This window comes from Desmodus rotundus, chromosome 1 (assembly GCF_022682495.2).
Source record: "Desmodus rotundus isolate HL8 chromosome 1, HLdesRot8A.1, whole genome shotgun sequence".
Taxonomy (NCBI): Eukaryota; Metazoa; Chordata; class Mammalia; order Chiroptera; family Phyllostomidae; genus Desmodus; species Desmodus rotundus.
In genome coordinates, this window is record NC_071387.1 from 3,824,559 (window position 1) to 3,844,248 (window position 19,690).

General features: G+C 53.6%; 1 protein-coding gene across 14 annotated transcripts in view; it reads right to left on the reverse strand.

The window, feature by feature from the left end:
* Window positions 1–19,690, reverse strand: part of PRRC2B (proline rich coiled-coil 2B) — an 86,619-nt gene that overhangs the window by 15,108 nt on the left and 51,821 nt on the right. For 12 of the 14 annotated variants that reach the window (XM_053919554.2, XM_053919543.2, XM_053919559.2 and 9 more), the window contains exons 12-20: window positions 16,330–16,645; window positions 14,553–14,767; window positions 11,991–12,186; window positions 7,142–7,358; window positions 4,188–6,275; window positions 3,368–3,564; window positions 2,642–2,787; window positions 1,973–2,114; window positions 477–559 (exon numbers count right to left, since the gene is read on the reverse strand). In XM_053919554.2, the coding sequence (XP_053775529.1) occupies window positions 477–559; window positions 1,973–2,114; window positions 2,642–2,787; window positions 3,368–3,564; window positions 4,188–6,275; window positions 7,142–7,358; window positions 11,991–12,186; window positions 14,553–14,767; window positions 16,330–16,645 (3,600 nt within the window). The remainder of the gene's footprint in view (window positions 1–476; window positions 560–1,972; window positions 2,115–2,641; window positions 2,788–3,367; window positions 3,565–4,187; window positions 6,276–7,141; window positions 7,359–11,990; window positions 12,187–14,552; window positions 14,768–16,329; window positions 16,646–19,690) is intronic. The other 2 variants (XM_053919564.2, XM_053919572.2) reach the window with 1 other exon arrangement.

The following is a 19,690-nucleotide window of genomic DNA, read 5'->3' on the forward strand; positions in this document are numbered from 1 at the left end:
CAAGGCACGAAGCTGAGTCTGGTGCTGAGACACAGCTCCCCCCAGTGCACCCACCCTGTGCAGCCTTGTCCCGGTGGGGTGGGGGGGATGGGCAGGTGGGTCCTGACCTGACAACCCTGCCCGAGCTCATAACCATGAGACCCCAGAGGACCCAGGACAGAGACTGCCAGACTGACTTCCCTGTGACCCACGCCAAACTGAGCGAGCACTGTCGCAGGTTTGAAGGAGAGCCTCTCAACTGCTCGCCCGACACTGGGGGTCTCCCTGGTAACCTCTTCTCTTTCTCACTCTCACACAGGCACGTCATACAGACCAAAAACTGAGACAAGCCAGGACCTGTGGAAATGGCTTTTGGACCCAGCTCAACTGTGCAGCTGAGGGAAAGCTTGGGCCACCAGTATGAAGGAGGCCCAGAACCAGCTAGGTACGCAGGCAGGGAGCACACGCTCCGCCCCTAGCAGCACAACGGCACCCACCTCGGCAGAGCCGGACTCGGTGCTGTTGAAGGCAGTGGCGGCTTTAGTCCAGGAGTCGCTGGTCGAGGCCTGAACGGGGAGGGCTGCCGGGGGAGGAAGACAGAGTCAGGGCATCAAAGAGGAGCAATCAGGCTGCAAAGACCAGCACAGGTGCAGCTCACACAAACCCCAGACCCCTCATGCCCCCCACTAAAAACCTACACGCTAGTGAACAGATCTGACACACAGGTCTGGTCTGAGAGCTTCGTCCACCTTTCCCAACAGCCTCAGCCTTCAATAAATGTGATTAGATGGTGTGGCAGACACACCAGCGACTTTCGGGCACTCCTACTAGGAAAGCAGTGCAAAGCTTTCCTTCGCCGACGCCCATGGTTTATTCCTACACGCTGGCAGCTGCTCCAAAGTCTTGGAGAGGTCCAAGGCACGGCTCCTGAGATGGGGTAGCTCACAGGTCGCTTGGAGGCCCTGTGTGCACACAAGTCCACAGGGGGACTGTACAAGCCGGGGCCTCTGAAGCCAGCTCCTGTGCCCGGTCCGCTCTGCCCAACCAGCGACGACAGCTGTCACGTACACACTACCAGAGTGTCTGACACCAGCATTTCGTTAAGAGATCACTGCACTTTCCACCAGGACTGAGTGGTTTCCAACGCCATTCTGCGGTGTGCTGGGACCAAGGGCTCCACCGGGAACATGACGATAGGCTGTGCAGTCCAACAGCAAGAATCAAGGTCCAGGCCCCAGAGTCTTGGGAGACTGTCATGTGGTTCTGAGGTCAAGTCGTTCCACTCTGAAAGCCTTGGCTACTTTGTTTAAAAATAAGCTGGAGCAAATGATTTCTCCACGCCCCCTGGGAGGCGCCAGGAGTCCTTGTCTTATGCATCTTTGTGCCTTGCAGGGCCCTGGCCAAAGCAGACGTTCAAGAAGATTCTGCTCAACTAAGATGGCTTTGTATTTTAAGTCACCAGGAAAGTAGCATTAAATATACAATTTACTTTCAAGTTCAAGGAAACAAATTTTCTAAAAAGCAAGATTCACCTTACTTCAGCCTCCCGTCCGTCTTTCTAAGAGTGTTCCTGGGAGGAGCTGACAGTACCTTCCTCCTGGGTTGGAAAGGGCCCTCCAGACTCCAGTCCCTCCCCTACAGCCACTCGCTGCTCTCCCAGGACATCATACACAAGGATAAGTGGCATGGGCTGGGGACTCAGGCCAGCTCCAGGTGCCTTCAGCCGGGTGGACATGTGGCTATCCCTTTCCAGATATCAGGGCTGGCGGATGCTTCGCTCTTCCACCAAACATGTGGCGGGAACAAGTTCACCAATGCTCAGGGGGCACAGCAGTGAGTGGCGCTAAGACGGTGCCTAACATTACGGCTCTGCAGAGGACGCCAGGGAGTGGGTCACGCTCTGTCTACATTCAGGGCTCCAAAAGCAGGATGCTCCCTAGAAGAAATCAGCCACAAACGGGCTCGGTACCCGAGCCCACACCCCAACTCTTACCAGGGCTGCCGCTCTCCCAGATCTCAGTGCCCAGGCTGCTGCCCGGCACAGGTGTGTCGCCCTGTTCCAGGCACAGGTTGTTTTGCTTCTTCGCAAACCGAGGAGGAATACGGGAGGAAAGACCTCGACCTTTGACAGGCACCTAAGGAAAAAAAGGCAGTGTTGGCCACCCTGGATGTCAGGCGTGAAAAATGACAAAAGGCTCCCCAGGAGGGGTGCACTGCGGGGGCTGGGCCGCTCGCCTCTCAGGGCCTCCATCACCGACCACACCACACCTGCAAAGGGCTGATGGCTGAGGGACTGTGATCCCAACTCCAACAGGACAAGTGGCAGTGTTCCACCGAGAGCACATGAGCACAGGGTCCCCAACCCTTGTGACTCCTAAGGTGACGAGCCTCAGGCTACTCAGGCTAGGGCTCAGTGGCAGGAGAATGGACTTCGGGGCTGATGAAGGCCAGCGCCCTGCTCAGCAGGGCCTCCACTGCTGTCGGGGGACAAGTGCCTCCCTGAGGACAGAGGCGAGACAGGCTGCTGGCACCGCAGCGTGGCAGGGGTGTGCTAAGGAACCCCCACCTTGGGATTAATGCAGAACTCTCATCCTCCTGGCCCTGTCTCCCTGCATCATCAGCCTGCCCTCGGCCCAGTTCCCCTTCACCTCGGGCCACTTACCTGTACAGCTTGCTCCTTCTTTCTCCTCTCTTCCTCCAGCAGGCGGCGCTGCTTCTTGGTCAGGACTTCGATGAAGCCTTCACCCACCATGGAGCCCACCTCGGGCTCCTCCCCAGGGCTGGACCCACAATTCTCGATGATGGAATCTGAACCAAGAGATCACAAGAAGGGACGAGGTTGCACTCACCAGAAGCCAACAAGAACCCAGCCCTACAGGCCACTGATACCTAAGGATGGGCTCAGCTCCAAAGGCTGGGCAGTGCCTGGCCTGATACCTAAGGAGCTGCTCTGCATTCACCAGGGGCTACAGAACCCAGCTGTGATCGCTCCACCCTTCTCACACCCCCTCTGACACACCATTAACACCAACCAGAGAGGCCTGAATAACCCTAGGGTTCAGAGAAGTCTTTAGAGATAGAGACACCTAAGATCCAGCTCTGTTCCTAACTAGCCACGTGACCCTGGACACACCACTCAATCTCTCTGGGCCTCGGGTTTCTCTCTTTAAAACTGGGCACAGTGGTACAGTTATGGGGATTCAGCAGGCTATGAGCCACACAAGGGCAGGGGTCATATCTGTCTTGCTCGCCACTGCAGCCCTGGAAGGTGGCCCAGGGTCTGTCCAGAGGTCCAGACCGTGAACAAGGGGGTGGAGGTGGCAGCCTACGGAGCAAGGCCCTGTTTCGCCTGGGTCTTCTCCCCCCGAAGAAGTGAGGCAACACTTACTTCCATAGTTCAGGTCAAACTGCTTCATGGCCTCGCCCTGCTCATCCACCCTCTGCACAGCCAGCTGGGCCTCCTTCTCTGCCTTCTCACAGACAACTTCAGAGATATCAGAGGTGGCATGGGGTGCCCGCTCCAGGGTGTAGTGGCCGCTCCCACTGGTGCAGCCTAGACCTCCTGGCAAGGCCTCATCTGGGGACCTGTAAGGAAGGAGGAACCCCGTTAGCTCGGAAGGGTCCGGAGCCCAGGGAAGGAGAGGAAAAGCAAAACCGCACAAGCACATAGCACGTGCCTGATCTGCACCTCTGTCCCTCCATCTGGACGCTGCTCCCGGCAGCAGTGCGGTGTGTGCAGGCCACGTGGGAGGCCGCTGCCAGCCGCCCACAGCGGCACCACTGTCGCCCAGCTCTCCCTCCTCATGGGAAAGCTACCCCTGCCCACCCTTCCGGGGGCTCAGGAGCTCTGGGCCTTCCCACTGTGGGCCAAGCTCAGTGGGCTCCACAGAGGAGGCACGGCGAGGGCTCGGAAGAGAGCTGCAGCACCTGCCCAGCAGGGTGCTCAGGCCTCACCCGACCCCTGGCCCCTCAGGTTTTAGTTTTCAAGCCACAACAACAAAACGCCACAGAGAAGCAGACAAGCGGTACAGGAGCAAGTGATGGAGACACACTCTAGGACCCAACGGGCAGTCACCCTTGGGTGCAGGGGAGAGTCGGGGGCACCTGGCACACGGCGGGACACGCATGCATGAAGTGCTGCTCAAAGAACTGGCTTAATAATAGAACAATGATCACAGAAAGGACCTGGGGTTCTGCTTTTGCTTTACCTTTTGGCTTTCAGAGGCGTCCCGTTCTGTTGGCTCTCGTAACGGGGAGAAGCATCACCGCCACCTGGCCTAGCAGACTTCTCCCCAAACCCTCCCGGCTCCAGCTTCCGGCTCTGTCTGTCCACCAGCGGTCTCTGACTGGAGAAGCTCCTCTTGGCCAGCTCCTTCTTCTCCCCCAGGCTGGCCCCGGGCAGGCTGCCATCTACCTGGGGGCTGGGCTCGGCCCCGGGGCCCTCACGCCGCTCGCGCCGCTCGCTGAAGTCACTGCTCTCAGAGGCCGTCTCCCACTCTTCATTGGCGTGATCAGAGGAGTTCTGGTAGGAGAGGTCAGGGGACCTGCGGCCCGCGGCCCCATTCTTGTCCCCAGGACAGAGCTTCGACCGGGCTGGCCACTGACCTGCCAGCAGCGGGGGCTCCTCCTCAGGGCCCCACAGGCCCAAGGATTCACGTTCCTGCCGGAGGCGCCTGAAACGAGGGGGTTTGTCCTGGCGTGGGGGTCGCCTCCTCCTGAAGGGCCGGTTCTCTGCATTCTCAGAATCTGCAACGTGGTCGTCTTGGAAGAAGGTCCTCTTGTCCTCCATGCGGCTGTCCTCGAAGGCCCTGGCACTGAATGAGTCAGAGTGTCTGTAGGCCTCTGGGATGTAGTCTCTGTCCGCTGGTCGCCGGGAGCCGCAGGCATCAGGGGAGCCGTGATCCTGCCAACAGGTGCCAGGACCCTTGCTCTGCCAGTGGGCTGACTCCTTGGACACGAAGGTTCTCCGCCCATAGCTGCAGTGGCTCAGCCGGGGAGGGAGGGCTCGTCCGAAGGCCCGCGGGCCTCTGCTCTTCACCTCTGGACCACTGTGGTCATCAGAGTACATCTTGTTGGACCGCCAGGAGTCTTTGAAGTCACCTTTCTTCAAGGTGCCCTCCTCCCTGTCCAGGGGCGAGCCTTCGGGAGGACCACTCTCCGAGCCTCGCTGCCGCCGCCGCTTGGGGAGCTCTTCATACTCAGAGCCCTCACTGTGGGTCTCACTGGCGATGCGGCGCCGGGGCTTGGCTCTGGGGAAGTCCTCAGGCTGACCAAACTCTCGAAGTCCCCGGCCACGGCAGCCCCTCTGGCTGTTGGTGTAGATGCCCCGTGCCCCAAGGACCCCCCCGCCACAGATGCCAGGGCTGCTGCCGCCAGCAGGCCGGCCACGGAAAGTGAATTCTCGGAACCCGCGGCCGCGGCTCCGGGCCTGGCCTCGTCCCCCAAAGGCCTGCTCCTCATCAATGAAGATCCAGTTATTCCTCTTCGTCGGAGGCGTATCACTGGGCTCCCGAGAGGGTCTGGTCTCCCAGGTCCTATCAGGCTTCTCATCCTCTTCAGACTTGCTGGCCAAGCAGCCTGAACGAGCATGGGCCAAGCCCTGGGCCTCTGGGGCGGAGGGGGTGGAGTTGGCCAGCATGGGGTTGTTTTCCTGATCCTCGTCCTTTCCAGCCTGGGGACTAGGCGGTGCCTCCCCCTTGGTGGCCAGGTGGACACTATCCTCCCCCAGCTCTTGTTTACTCTTGTCCACTTCCTTCTCTTTGTCTTCCACCTTGAGGGCTTTTAGCACGGGTTTCTTGATGGGCCCGGACCGCCGGGTTCTGCTGGTCTGCTCCTGATGCTGGCTGCTGGAGCTCCGGGGCTCAGGAGTCCACTCGGGCTCCAGGGATGGCTGTTTGTGGGAGCTCCCTTCCTTCTCCCAGGAGGAGACGTTGAAGGACCGCTCCTCCCGGGGCGTCTCTTCCACACTGTTGGCTGTGTCGGTGGCCTTGGGCTGGTGGCTAACATCCCAATTGCTATACTCTGGCTTTTTCTCAGCTGGGGCAAAGTCAGGCTGCAGCGGGGTACACCTAAGGTTTGGGGTGTGACCCCCAGGAGCACCTGCTTCATGTACATTTTCTTGGGTTGGAAACAAAAGCTCCTGGCCCATTCTTTGAGAAGAGACACAGCTGTCAAAGTCTCCTGGGGCCTTCTTGTCAAAAGCACTCAAGTACTCCTCCACTCTCTCCTCAAGGAGACCGCGCTGGGCACTTATGCCCCCTGACCTTCCAGGGGAGGCAGAGAAAGAGCTTTCATTCCTGGAAAGGAACCAGAAAAACCCGTCAATGTGATTGGAGCCTGGTTCCTGCTTTCCACGCTGAACACAGAGCTTAGTTTTAAAAAGGAAAAAATGTTAAAAAAAAAAAAGAAAAGAAAGAAAGAAAGAAAGAAAAAAAACGATAAACACCAATATTTCCTCTATCTTTTTTTTAAAAAATATTTTATTTATTTATTTTTAGAGCACGGGGAAGGAAGGGAGAAAGAGAGAGAGAGAGAAACAACAATGTGTGGTTGCCTCCTGTGCGCCCCTCACTGGGGACCTGGCCTGCAACCCAGGCATGTGCCTGACTGGGAATCGAACCACGACCCTTTGGTTCGCAGGCCTGCACTCAATCCACTGAGCTACACCAGCCAGGGCTAGTTCCTTCATCTTTAAACAGGTCTCAGAGCAGCAGGGCCATGGACAGGTGGTGGCCCCTGGAGTCTGGAGAGTGAAGAGCGCAGTGGCTGCTGGTGCATTCAGCGTGCCACCCTGGAGACAGAGAACAGTTGGGGATCCTTGGGTGCCACCAATAAGCTGGAGCCTGGGAGTCCATGGAAAGCCTGGGCCTGGGCCAGCAGGGCCAGCTTGCTTTACTTTCCCAGGGAAGAGAGGCATCCCATGTGCTCGTCCTGCCTGTCAGCCCAGCGCCCCCGCCTCTTCCCCCTGTTCAGAGATTGGCCTCTGACCCCAGTAGTCTCCTCAGCCTCAGCCCCATCCTCAGATAAGTGCCCCTCACAGCACAGCGTGGACACCACCCTGCTCATACTCTCTCTCCTCAGAGGGCACTGGCAGTGCCCTCACAGGCGCCCTTATCCCCCAGGCAGTGTGTGTCCCAGGACAGTAGAACTAAGACTGCCTCACCTGACATGCATGTCCATGGCCAACGCGTCGCTGGATTTCGGGTGGGGAAGCGAGTAGCTCTTGCTCTGCAATGCCATGTAGCCCTCGGGGCTCCACACGGGGGCCGGGTCAATGGCAGTCACCTTCCTTTCTTGCAGTGGGGGTGCACGGCTCTGATCCTCAGAGCGACAGCCAGTCCCGTTGAGGGACTCGTGGGGCACCACGGGCTTCATCAGTCCTGAAGAAGGAAAGAAGTGGTCTGTGTCACCCCGTCTGAAAGCTGTGCTCCAATCACAAGGCCGACTAAAGGCCCTCAGGAGACAATAGTGACCCCCGACTATCACATGGACACAACACTTCCCTGCTGGTCATCAGGGATCTTAAATTTTTCTGACCACAAGGCCTCTGAAGCCACAGCACACAACTTGAGGTGTTTAAAGACCTGTTCAAAGACCTGTGAAGTCCAGCCTCAGTTTCAGATTAAGAAGCCCTGTGACAAAGGGTACATGAAACTGGCAAATGGAAACTGAAACTATCAAATCAGAGTGTTCACCAATGTTGGCAGAGGGCCAGAGAGACAGCAACAAGACTCTCTGAGTGAGCAGAGGTGCCGGAAGGCCGCTGCACAGACAGGGGAAGAGGAGCTCCGCACCGGGAGCCCACACTGGACGAGGCGGCATTTCCCTGCTTCCCTGCTTCAGGACCTGCTGCTCAGGGAGACTTACAAAGGGATTTCGGCTTTAGTTCCTTTTATCTCCAACCCTGAGACTGGCAGCCACACTCCACCTTTTCTACAGAAGGGGGGTGTGTGACACGCACGGGACAACAAACCCAGAGTTTAGGTGAAGACGGTTATCTCCGTCCTACCAGATACAAACTCACTGCGCCCCAGTGTCCTCTGCCCACCTCTATTGAATGAGGGCGTTGGGCAGGTACAGATGGTACGGGCCTCATTGGGCCTCAGACTGTGGGGGGGAAAAAGACCTGATTTTTCAAATAATTTCTTTGCAAAGCTTATTGGTAGCCAAAAATTTTGTGCTCATCTTTTGAAATGAGCTCAGGCAGGGAAACGGTCTAACCTGGGCCAGCGGTTTTAGGCTGCTTGTGGCTGCAGGGGCCCTGTTCAAACACTACTGTCCATGACCGTGACTCTGGCGCAGAGGCTGTTGGAGCTGAGTGGCGCCGCCCCCCGGAATGCTGCAGTGGCACACCGTTTCTCAGGTATGGATGTGAGGCTGGCTGAGCTGTGCAGCACTGTACACGGACTTAGTTTCGGCACTACGGCTAAGCCTTAGTGCCTGGAAAACCTTGCCGCAAACACTTTCTGCCACAGAAATGCTAGACAGAAGAGACCCAACATTTTGCTTGTAGAGTGGTATATCCCCTCGAAAAAGGGAGCCCCCCATTAGTCTTTGTGCCCTACAGGCTTGTTCTTCCACTCAGCACAGGGGATGGGCTTTTGTGCACAACACAGAGAGCCGCAGCTGAGATGCTGCTTCCAACAAAGACCCTCAGAGGGCTATGTCCTCGATCACAAGGCAGATGAGAAAAACACACGCTCTTCTGTACAGGAACAGGGAAATGACGATGTTTGTGTCTCGGTCTGGGCAGGGGCAGGGTAGAAGAGTGCCTCCCTCTAGGAAACCAGAGCCACATGCCACAGGTTTGGGGAAGGGGGGTATTCAGCTTTATACCCCCAGAGTGGTCCAGAAACACCCCAAGTTAAAATAAAAGATTTTTCTAAGCTGGTAGAAGAAAATAGAAAACACCTCTAGAGGGGTACGCTCACCCCAAGCCATACCGAGTCCCCACAATGAATAAAGCTCTATTAAGAATGAACTTGGGCCCTGGCTGGGTAGCTCAGTCACTCAGAGCATTGCCCTGATATGCCCAGGTTGCAGGTTTGATCCCTGGTCAGGGCACATACAAGAATTAACCAATGAATGTATAAATAAGTGGAACAACAAATCTCTTTCTCAAACCAATTAAAAACAACAACAACAACAAAGAACACTGGCTGGTGTGGCTCAGTGGATTAGGCACCGGCCTGCAAACCAAAGGGTCACTGGTTCAATTCCCAGTCAAGGAACATGCCTGGATTGCAGGCGAGGTCAGGTCCCCAGGAGGGGGCGCACAAGAGGCAACCATACATTTATGTTTCTCTCCCTTCTCTTTCACCCTCCCTTCCCCTCTGTGTAAAATATAATAAATAAAATCTTTAAAAAAAAAAAAAAAAAAAAAACTTCCAATCCAAAATTACCAGAACAGTTGTGGAAAGCACTCAACAGGATTACATACCTCCCCAAGAACTTCAAATAACAGAATAATCTGTTAAACACTAGAAAACTATGTTTTAAATAATTAAAATGCATAAAGGAAGGAATTAAAAATATGACACAAGGAAAAATAAAATATTTAAGAAAAATTCTAGTGATAAAAATATAGTAACTGAGTTTTAACTCACTGGACAGTAAAGAAAAAAAAGCAGATTAGATGCAGCTGTAGAGACAACAGTTCTGAAGCATTTTCCCAGAAGGTCCCAGAGATACCCTCTCTTTCATACTTAAGAGACTTGGAAAACAGAATGAGAAGGTATAAAATACTCCAAGGGGAAGTTCTAGAAGAAAGGACACAGGATGAGGAAAAGACAACCATCTCAACTGATAATTAGAAGAGAAGTTTCCAGAAGTGCTGAGACATACAATGCACCCTTAGATTCGCGCACCAGGAGTTCTCAGCAGAATGAAGCCGGTAGAGACAGACGTGCACCTGGACACAGCACATCAAGACAGAGCTGCAGAAACCAGAGACGGGGAGAAGGTCTCAGAGAGAAAACAGGGGGTCACCCCACAGGGCGCACTTCCCGCGGCAGCAGGAGCCAGAAGAAATGCAAATGCATCCCCCCTTCCCAGGCTGACAGTAAATGCCAGCCTCGATCTCCGCACCCAGATCTCTGCACCCAGCCGTACTGCTGCTCGGGACAAAGGGTGGCACAGAGACTTCCTCAGGCAAAGGAAGACTGCCCACAACCTTTCTGCAGGACTCACGGAGCGCACTTTACGAAGAAGTAAACTGAATCCAGATGAAGGAAGAAGAGGCAAGAGGGGAAGACAGCAAAGAAACTAGGACACATACAGGCAAATCTGACAAGCACAGACTGGATAAAACTACAAGAATAATCAGGACCGGTCGGGTGGGCATAAAAACCAGGAAGAACTAAAATTCTAGGCAGAAATAACAAGACTGATGAGGAGGTAATCAGAGTTCAGGTTAAGAGGGAAAATACTGATTGGCACATGTTAGAATTTAATGTAATCACTACGATAGTAGAAACAGAATGTAGAAGGAAAACAAACAAAAAGAATAGAAAAACCTGATTAAAAATAAAAACATAAAAGAAAAGCATAGCGGGGGACAAACAGAAAACAAAATAGGAAAGGAGGAAATCCAAATATTTAAGAAATTCTCAAGGACTGGCTCTGGCCTCCAAAAAGTACATCTGGGATGGACAGAACCACAGACCTCGGACGTACAAAGATACACTCCCCAAAATGGGCTTTGGTGAGGCTGGTGACGGAAAGCCGGAAAGAGGATGCCAAACGATCACGAATCCAAGGAAACCCAGAATGATATTACTATGGAACAGAGCAAACTTTAGAGACAGGAAACTCCATGAGTGGCAGGTAAGGGGAATGTCCCTCCAGCTGGAGCAGACAACGCCGACGGGCTCCCAGGACTCACAGACCCACAGCCATCCCGGGACACCCAAACACAGCCTCTGAGAAACTGATCAAGGGGACAAAAACTGCAATGACATCAATATTCACAAAGCACAATTAGCAAGCTCAGTTCATGTCTAATTAGATAACAGAATTCTTTTCAAGCAAACATAGAATGTTTAAAAACAAAGTCATAGCCTACAAAGAAAATCGCAACAAATGTCCAGCAATCCAGACTGGGGCCTTGTTGGCAAGTTCAGCCCTTGAGTGAAATTCGACCGGCAGCCTGTTTTAAAAATAGTTTCCCTGGAAAGCCAGGCGCGCCTTCACTTACTGCTGTCTACAGCTGTGTTTGCGCTCACACCAGCAAAGCTGAGCAGCTGCGCAAAGCCTCACGTCGTATTTGCTGTCTGGCATGTACAGCCGAAGTCTGATGGCCCCTGGTCTCTTACCATACAGAGAGTATTACCTGACCACAGAACGGCCACATTAGAGAATCTCACCGAAAGAACAATCTTTAAACCCTGTATTTGGAAAATCTACAACATACCATTTAAAAAATCCTAATTAAAAAAGGTAAATGAAAATCAGACTAACATTCAGACCTGTACAGTAACAAAAGTGCTTTCTCATAACTCACAGGAGTTCATAGCTCAGGTGAGACTTAAGTACATGTATCAGAAAAGTCAAAAAGTAATGAGCTAAGTATCCAAAACAATTAGAAGAACAGAATAATTTCAAACAAAGAGAAAAAGCAAAAATTAATTAAGTAAAAATTAAAAAATAGAGAAATTAAGAAATGCAATGCTGTTTTTTAAAAATGGCATTAATTAGACAAGCCTTGGAGGAGACTAACCAAGGGAAAAAAAAAGCAGAGAAGGCAGAAAGAACACTAAGAATGACGAAAAGGGACAGAACAACATAGAAGATACATATAAAAATTAATTAAGGCAATTTGTAATGCATGGTCTTAGGACTCTTCCCAATAATTCTTTGTGACAGGTACTATCACACCCTCATTTTGCAAACAAGGAAGTTAAAACAGACTGGTCACGTGACCTGGGAAGCTGCCAGGTAGAATCCCGTGGACCTAACTCCTGGGGCCCCGTCTGGGCCTCTACAGGTGGGGCCCACTGGCCCATGGTGCTTACCCGAAGCAGGCAGGGCTGAGGGGTAGAAGTCCACTGGGGTCCGAGTGGGCGTGATCCGTGGGTCCATGTAGGAAGGCATCATCATCCACCTGGGATCGAAGCCCAGCATCTGGGGGTGGTGCGCGTAGAAGGTGCGCTGCGGATGGGAGGTCGGGGGGTACACCTGCGGCCAGTGCTGCATCTTGTACATCTGCTCCTGAACAGGGAGACAGGCCCAGTGAGACGGGGCTATGGGCAGACACCGCCCCTGCACACACACTGCACCAACAGAGGGCACAGAAAGCCCACCCAGATCGGGAGACCGAGGGAGGGAAGGGGCGAGCTGCTGCTGCAAGGGACAGCTGTGACGCCCTCATGGCAGGAGCCCACAGGCCCTCCAACGCAGAGCAGACGGGTCTCACTCAGATCACACGCTCCAGGGGCTGTCCCCTGGCCAGCACATCTCCCGGGGACTCTCCTTGCCTACAGCCACCTGGGCACGTCGCCATCCTCCCCTGCCTCTCCACTGACCTCTTCAAGCCTCTCTCCAAGCTACAGGGGTGATCTTGTCCACATACACATGCACACACACGCACCCCTCTGTGTCAACCCCGTGCTTCCAAAGAGCTTCTGAGGGCTCTCCATACAGTTTCATGTCAGCTACAGTGTCTGTAGGGCCCTGGCCCCCGCCTCTTCACCTCCCTTCACAAGACTGCCTGCCACCTGAGGCCTTGGTAGCATGCTGGGCCCTGTCTGGGAAGCTCCTGTTTCCTCCACCCCCAAACCTGGCTCACTCACATTTTTCTTAAGTTCCATCTTAAAAAGCACCTCCTCTGGAAAGCCTGTCCCAGCTCCCTAGAGAAGTCAGGCCCCTGTCCTCTGCTCCCCCAGTATTGACACTTCTCCTCTGTAGCACCGACGACAGGGCATCACTGTTTCGTAATGGTCTGCGTTACTGCTTCCTGAGAGACTGTACCCCAACTTCACGGCAATATCCCTACCTGACTGCCAGAGCTGGTGTAAAGAACATTCATGGCACAAGTGGATGAACATAAAGCAACAGAATAGCCAACACTGAGGACCTGGAGGGGTTCACCGCAGAGCCTGCTCCATGGCATCAGGGGCCTCTGGGGCTGCCTCCCAGGCGCATCCTGAGTGGGCACCAGGCAGGATTCTGGTTCAGAGTCAGCCTAGGAGGAGAGCCCAATGGGCAACCCACTGCCGGCGGCCTGGGCTGGACCCCCCCAGACAGCTTCACTGGCCTTCAGGGTCCCTCTGCAGAGCACTCGGTACACAGCAACAGAGGTCTCACGGCCACAGGGGAAGGTGCAGGCCTCCGCCCACAGCAACCCCTCATGCCTGGACCTCAGGGCCCCAGGGAACCTGGCCAGACAGGCTGCCAGACCCCTTTGGGCTATCCTGGCACTTTCAGACTGCCCTCTGTTCTCGAGGAAGGACCTGCCCATCACTGCCCCCAGCAGGGCTACTTAGGGCCACTGCTGCTGCTGTGTCTGGCTCGAGTTGCTGCAGAGAGCTCCCTGGTCAGTAACTCTCCGCAAGCCATGAGCCACCATGGTGTCACCCACTGCCATGTGGAAATGTACGAGTCTACCTTCCTGTTCAGAGCTCAGGACTCAGTGGCTCCGGGAACGCTTTCTAGGAGGCCAAGGTAAGGAAGACCTGGCCGAAGGTTTTAAAGGCAACAGAAAGAGATTCTAGGAAGAGGCTCAACACTTGGATTTGTTTCCACAGGGCACACACAGTTTGAAATTTTTCTGGTTACCATTAATAATAATTTACTGCATGCTTAGCTGCTGAACTAAGTAATGTCCATCCATATATGATCCCCGGTTCCCACCACAAGGCTCTCACTGCTCATCGGTGATACATTAGCCCCTTCACTACTCTCCTATAAGACACTTCACTGCCAACGAGTGTTCCAGCTGGACGAGGTGACCAGGCTTACAAGAGACTGAGTAAGATTACAGCCATCACACGCATGCTCTCATCCCAGGCAAAAGGTAAGCCCCTTGTAAGGTTTATGAAACACCGATGAAGACGACACTGCTAGATCAGTTTACAGGAGCCAGTTGAGAGGCAGGTACTCCTGCTTCCTGGTTGGCAACGATCTGCCAAGGCCACGCACAACTAGAGAAGCTGCAATCTGGTCAACACCCGCAAATCCACGTCCTTCACCCAAAGCTCGCGTGTCTCTCTCTGACAGCTCTCTGAGCAGCTCCAGGGCCGCCCTCGTCCCTGGGAAGGTCCCAGCATGGGACCACAGTGTGCTGCTCTGAATGAAAAAACCTCTTTCCACGCTCACCCACACCATGTGCAAGGCACACGCTGTGCACAAACCCTCCCTTACTGACAACAGACAACCAGGTCAGCAAACTACCACCCGGAGGTAACACCTGGAGAGACGACGGTCAGAGCTGATCTACCCAGGCCCGAGGTTTTGAGGTGCAGCTCCTGGTATGACTAGGAGATAGGAGGGTGGACTTATGTTTGTCTGAATGGAGGGAACATCACTGAGCAGTCAGGTCTGTTTACAAGGACCTTCTCAGTGTCTTCTCTCTTTACCTGTTGTTGTTGTTGCTGCTGCTGCTGCTGCTGCTGCTGCTGGCGCTGGAACCTGGGAGGAAGCGACTTCTGGTACTTGCTGAACTCCTGTGCAGGGGACCCTGCCTCCCGGGCCCCCTCCTCACTGCTGCCGTTCTGAGCCACAGCTGCAGCAGCTACAGGGGCTTCTTCTGAAAACGAGCTGGGGGCTTCCTGGGCAGAGAACTCGGGGGAGCCTAGAGAACAACCAACCAGAGAAACGACCGCAGTGAGCTCATAGAAGCTTGGCCAACCAAATGTTTAAAAGCAAATGTTCTTCCTTGTTGGCACTGCCACCATGCTTGACTGACTATTCATAGCCCTGACCCTGGCACTGTGCTAGATCTTCATAGGCACAAGCTCAGGAGTTCCCACAGCATCACCTGGAAACAAAGCATTCAGACATCAGGTGCGCTGAGGTCACAGCACCAGCGGCAGAGCTGCGATTTGCATCCAGGTGAGAGAGGTTTCATTAAAAAGGACCCGGGTACACCAGCGAGCAGCCTGGTACATCGACGACAGCCCATACGCCCATCATCCCAGCAGCCTGGCTCCACAAGTCCACAGGCCATGGGACCTAGGCAAGGCAGCCCCTCCTGTACCATGGGGATAGCAGCGGTACCTATGCCACAGTGCTTGGGGGAATTACAATCAACGAGATAATCCATGTGACGTACTTGAAGTAGCACCTGACAGGCCGTAAGTGCTCAACACAACTGCCCACCGTTCTCTCTGAAATTCCCTTCTTTCTTGTCCCATCCCAGCTTTGCACCCTTTCCCCCTGCCCCAGCTTTATTGAGGTACTGTTGAAACTTGCTTTCTTCATTCTGCTACAGAGGGCTGCAGGACCTGGAGGGGAGCCTCCCAGACCCAGCGACGCACTCAGAGAAACACTGCAGGAAGGCGGGGCAGGTGCCGAGAAGCCCCTGAATGGCCAGGCCCACAGGCCCACAGGCCCACCCGGGGACCAGTACGCACTGACCACGCCCCCACCAAGCGATCTCTGTCCAGACCCCCCACTGCCCTGCAGCGAGGACTGCAAGCCGCACAGGCAGAGGGACGTGGACAGCCATCAGACAGACCAGGAACACGACCCCACCTGAGGGGCTCTCAGAGACCAAAACTAAGATCAGACCCTTCCCTCCTGAAGAGCTGGTTTCAGCTGATTTTTTTTTTTAAATCACAAAGAACATAGCTGATCCTGTTCTTTAAAACTGCTCAAGAGACGCCCTCTATCATACAGCGCCACACGGCACCTCTGAGCAGCTGCGGGATCCGTTCCTTCCAGCACACCAAGAAATGTGTTCTCCAATCAATGGCAGGGGGAAGGATCCCGTGCTTTTATTAAAGTCCCGCAACGTCTGCATCTCTGGTTGGGCAGTGGAAGTAACGATAACATGGATAACAACTACAAAATCGGCAATGTTACCAGGAAGTACACACGATTTCTACATGCAGAAACTGCCAGGGGCTTCACATCCATCATCTCACGTGGCCCCGCAGCACACAGGGAGGAACACACTGCTATCATCCCATTGCACAGACGCCGAGAAACAGGCTCCAGAAGTGAGGCGCGGAGCCATCTAGCTTCAACAGCTGAGACAGGATGTGACTCCAGGAATAGACCCAGGCTGAAACTTAACACCTGATGCTTCCCAAGATCCTCTAACCGGAAGCCACAGACTGTGCTAGGAAGCCAGGGAGATGCAAAAGAAAGCCGCCAAGGGTTTCCCATTCGTGGGACGAGGGCCACGCTCACCTTTGCGGACAGCAGGGCCATTCTCCTGCAAGGACACCTTCTCGGTGCCTGGAGACCGGGGCACTTCCTTCTCCACCTGCTTCTGGGCCTCGCTGGCCTTCTGAGCCTGCTTACACTTCTGGTCCAGCTGTTTGAGTTTGGCGGCACAGGCGGCCAACCTCTCCTCCCGGGCTCGGCGCTCCTCCTCCTCCCGGCGCTTCCGGGCGCGTTCCACAGCCTCAGACATCTCGGACTGGATGAACTTCTGCCGTGGGGGTGGCTTGTCCTCCTTGTCCTCGACAGACTGCTGCCGGAACACAATGCCCATGGAGGACTTCTGCCAAGAGAAGAAAGCCTCTGATGAGAGGAGGAGACAGGGCGACCCCAGGGCAGGGCCAGCACTCTTCCTGAGACCCTTGAGAACCTTTGGGGGGTCATGTCATCATGCACTAGGCGGGCCCGAGCTTGAATCCTGCTCTGCCCTTGACTGTATTTGGAATGAGGTTTGGGCAAGTGCCAACCTTCTGCACCTTTGTTCGTCATTTGCAAACTGGGGACAATACAGGAAGCCTTTGGGATTGTGAGGAGGTCCTGAAATGTCTGCCAGGCGCTCAGCCCTGGGCAGACACTGAGGGCACTCCCAGCCCATGAACGCTCGTTTCTGAAGGGCACCGAGGGTCGGCCCCCACGGCTAACAAACAGGAGCTGAAAAGCACGTGCTCTACTCCTTGCCCCGTGAGTATCTACAAACCTCTGGGTGTAAAAAGCCACGAGAAGTTGAAATTCACAGACATATGGTTTCAAGGTGATTATATAAAAAACAAAAAGGCATCTCTAAGAAGAGTTCTTGTGGATAGTCCATCCAGCCGAGTCTCTGCCTGGTTGCCAGTTACTGGACAACACCCAAGGGCCAAAGATGCAGCGGGAAGAACTCAACACAAGACGCCTTCTTGCTGGTGTGTGGGGAGGGGACACCGAAGGCCACAGCCACGGAATCCCAATGAGACTGACTATTGGAACATACAGCTTCCTGTCATGAGTGGGATACGTACAGGAGTGTCTTCCTGTACATACGGATGTACAGGACTGGGAAAAGCCACCAAACACTGGAAAAAACAAACAAAAAAACAAGATCTAGGCCTTTTCTTATGTGTTATTTATATCTCTACAAAAGCAACATGCAACACATTCGCTGGAGTCAAGAAGTTTTCTCCTAAAAACTAACTTCTCATAATCCAGAGACAATTGCTACAATCAAAAGACATAGACCTTCTACTCTGGAAACATGAAGGTAGTTATTACATAATATGACTCTCATTTCGCTCTTGAACGTTACCTTCTGCCCACGCTCTGCCGTGGGCGTGCGTTGTCTCACCCCACGGCACAGGCTGTAATTTACCTAAACCCCCGGTGGTCAATACTCTTTTGCAGACAACCCTTAATGCGTGTCCTGACTGAGTCCGTCAGCAAGTCCTAGCGGTGAAGTAGCAGAAGTACAGGCGATGTGGACATTGCTAAGACTAATGATGTGCCTTTCTAAACTGCCCTCAGATTCGCTATCACTTTACAGACTAAAGGTCCTGAAAAAGATTTCAATTACGACAGTCCTTCCAAAAATTTGGGTGCACAAAATTATACAGCCTTTATTTTTTCGACTCTGTTCAGTTACTTCACAGTGTTGCTATGAGTAAGTCAGAGTGAGACCGTCTCCTGAGTACTGCGCCCAGTGTAGGAATGCGGTGTGGGTTAATTTCAGGGTGACGTCCAAGAGTAGGGGATGGACCTATCCCCTGGACCTAGCACAGCGCCTGGCACATAATATGTACTCAAGAAAAAAGACTGAAGGTAAAGGGCACTTTCATTTTATAAGATGTGGAACAGCAGCCCTTTAAATAGCAAAGTGCACTGAAAATTGTTTTAAGTTTTGCCAAGTGTATTTAAAGTATTGCCTTTACCATCCCCAACCCTGCCCCTCCTGAATAATTCAGTCCCAAAGTCATGAGACTTTGTGGCCAAACAAGGCCAGCATCTGCGATAGAGTCCGGGGGGGGGGGGGGGCCGGGAGCAGGGGTCAGAGCCCAGGCAGGGAGGGGAAGACGTCCGTGTGGCGATGTGGCCCCAGCAGGCTGGCTGAGGAGGGAATTCCTAAGGAGAGTAGGCCCGGCAGGGAAATTCAGGGCATCCACATGGGGCACTGGTGTCTGAGTGGCTGAGGAGGGCATCTGTGCAAGGGAGAGTGGTGGCAGGGATGGGAGACTGGTCCTCTATAGGGGGACTGACCTAACACATGTAAATGTCAGGGACAGATGGGGGACAACTAGAGTGAACGCTGTGGAACTGGAACTGTCACTGTGACCTCTAGCTTTCTGTGCAGACAGACACGGAAATAATGCAGACATGACTGTGTGTGTCCACATGGGAGGGCCCGGGAGGCAGGGACGCCCCAACAGCAGTGAACACGCCTAGTTCCCACATGTGAGTTTCTGCACAACAAGGATCTCTTCTGGGGCCAAGGCAAGGGTAGGCAGGAAGCAGCTTAAGAAAACCTGTTCTACCAGAAAGCAAGGAACTGCACAGAAGAGGACGGAGACATGTAAAAGGGCAGGGATGCCACTTGAAGAGGTTCTCAAGAGCCAAATCAAAGACAATTTGAGCTTCAAAACAACGAGGAAAATAGATTGTAACTCACTGCTATAAATAAACTCAAAGTTGGATGAGAAACAGGATATTCCAAGTCTCAAAGTGTCTGCCCACAAATTCGTATCAGTTACAAACGTGGAAGAGAGTTAATTTCACGGTGTGAAACTTAGCAGGTGCTGCCTTAACCGAGTGACAGTTGTCCGAGTGGGACAGACAAATCACGGTTACCTGTCAGGGTGCAATGAGAAGAGTCGTGTCATCTGAGAGACACGAGGAAACTGAGGTAGCCAAAAAAGGAACTTCGATCCTAATGGCGAGGAAGGAGCAGACAAACCCATTTCGAGGTGCACTCCACAAGTAACTGGGCTGTGACCTCCAAAGGCGTCAAAGTCACGAAAGGCAGGAAAAGCTGTTCCGAATTGACAGGGACGACAGAGACAGGACACCTGAGGTGGGGTGTGATTCTGAACTGGGTCCCTGTGTAAAGGCCATTCATTAACAGGACAGCTGTTAAAAGGTGACGGCAGTGATGCGTCCCTGCTCATGTCCTGGCTGAGACCGTGGTTACCTAGGAGGACTGTCAGTTTTGGGGTATTACGCTACCCAAGTGTTCCATGGTGCTAGTGCCTGGTCACGCAATGTCTCTTCAAATGGCTCAGGAAAAAGTATTCTTTGTATTGTACTTCCAGCTTTTCCATAAGTCTGTGCCTGTTTCGAAATTTCCGAAGAAATTTTTTAAATG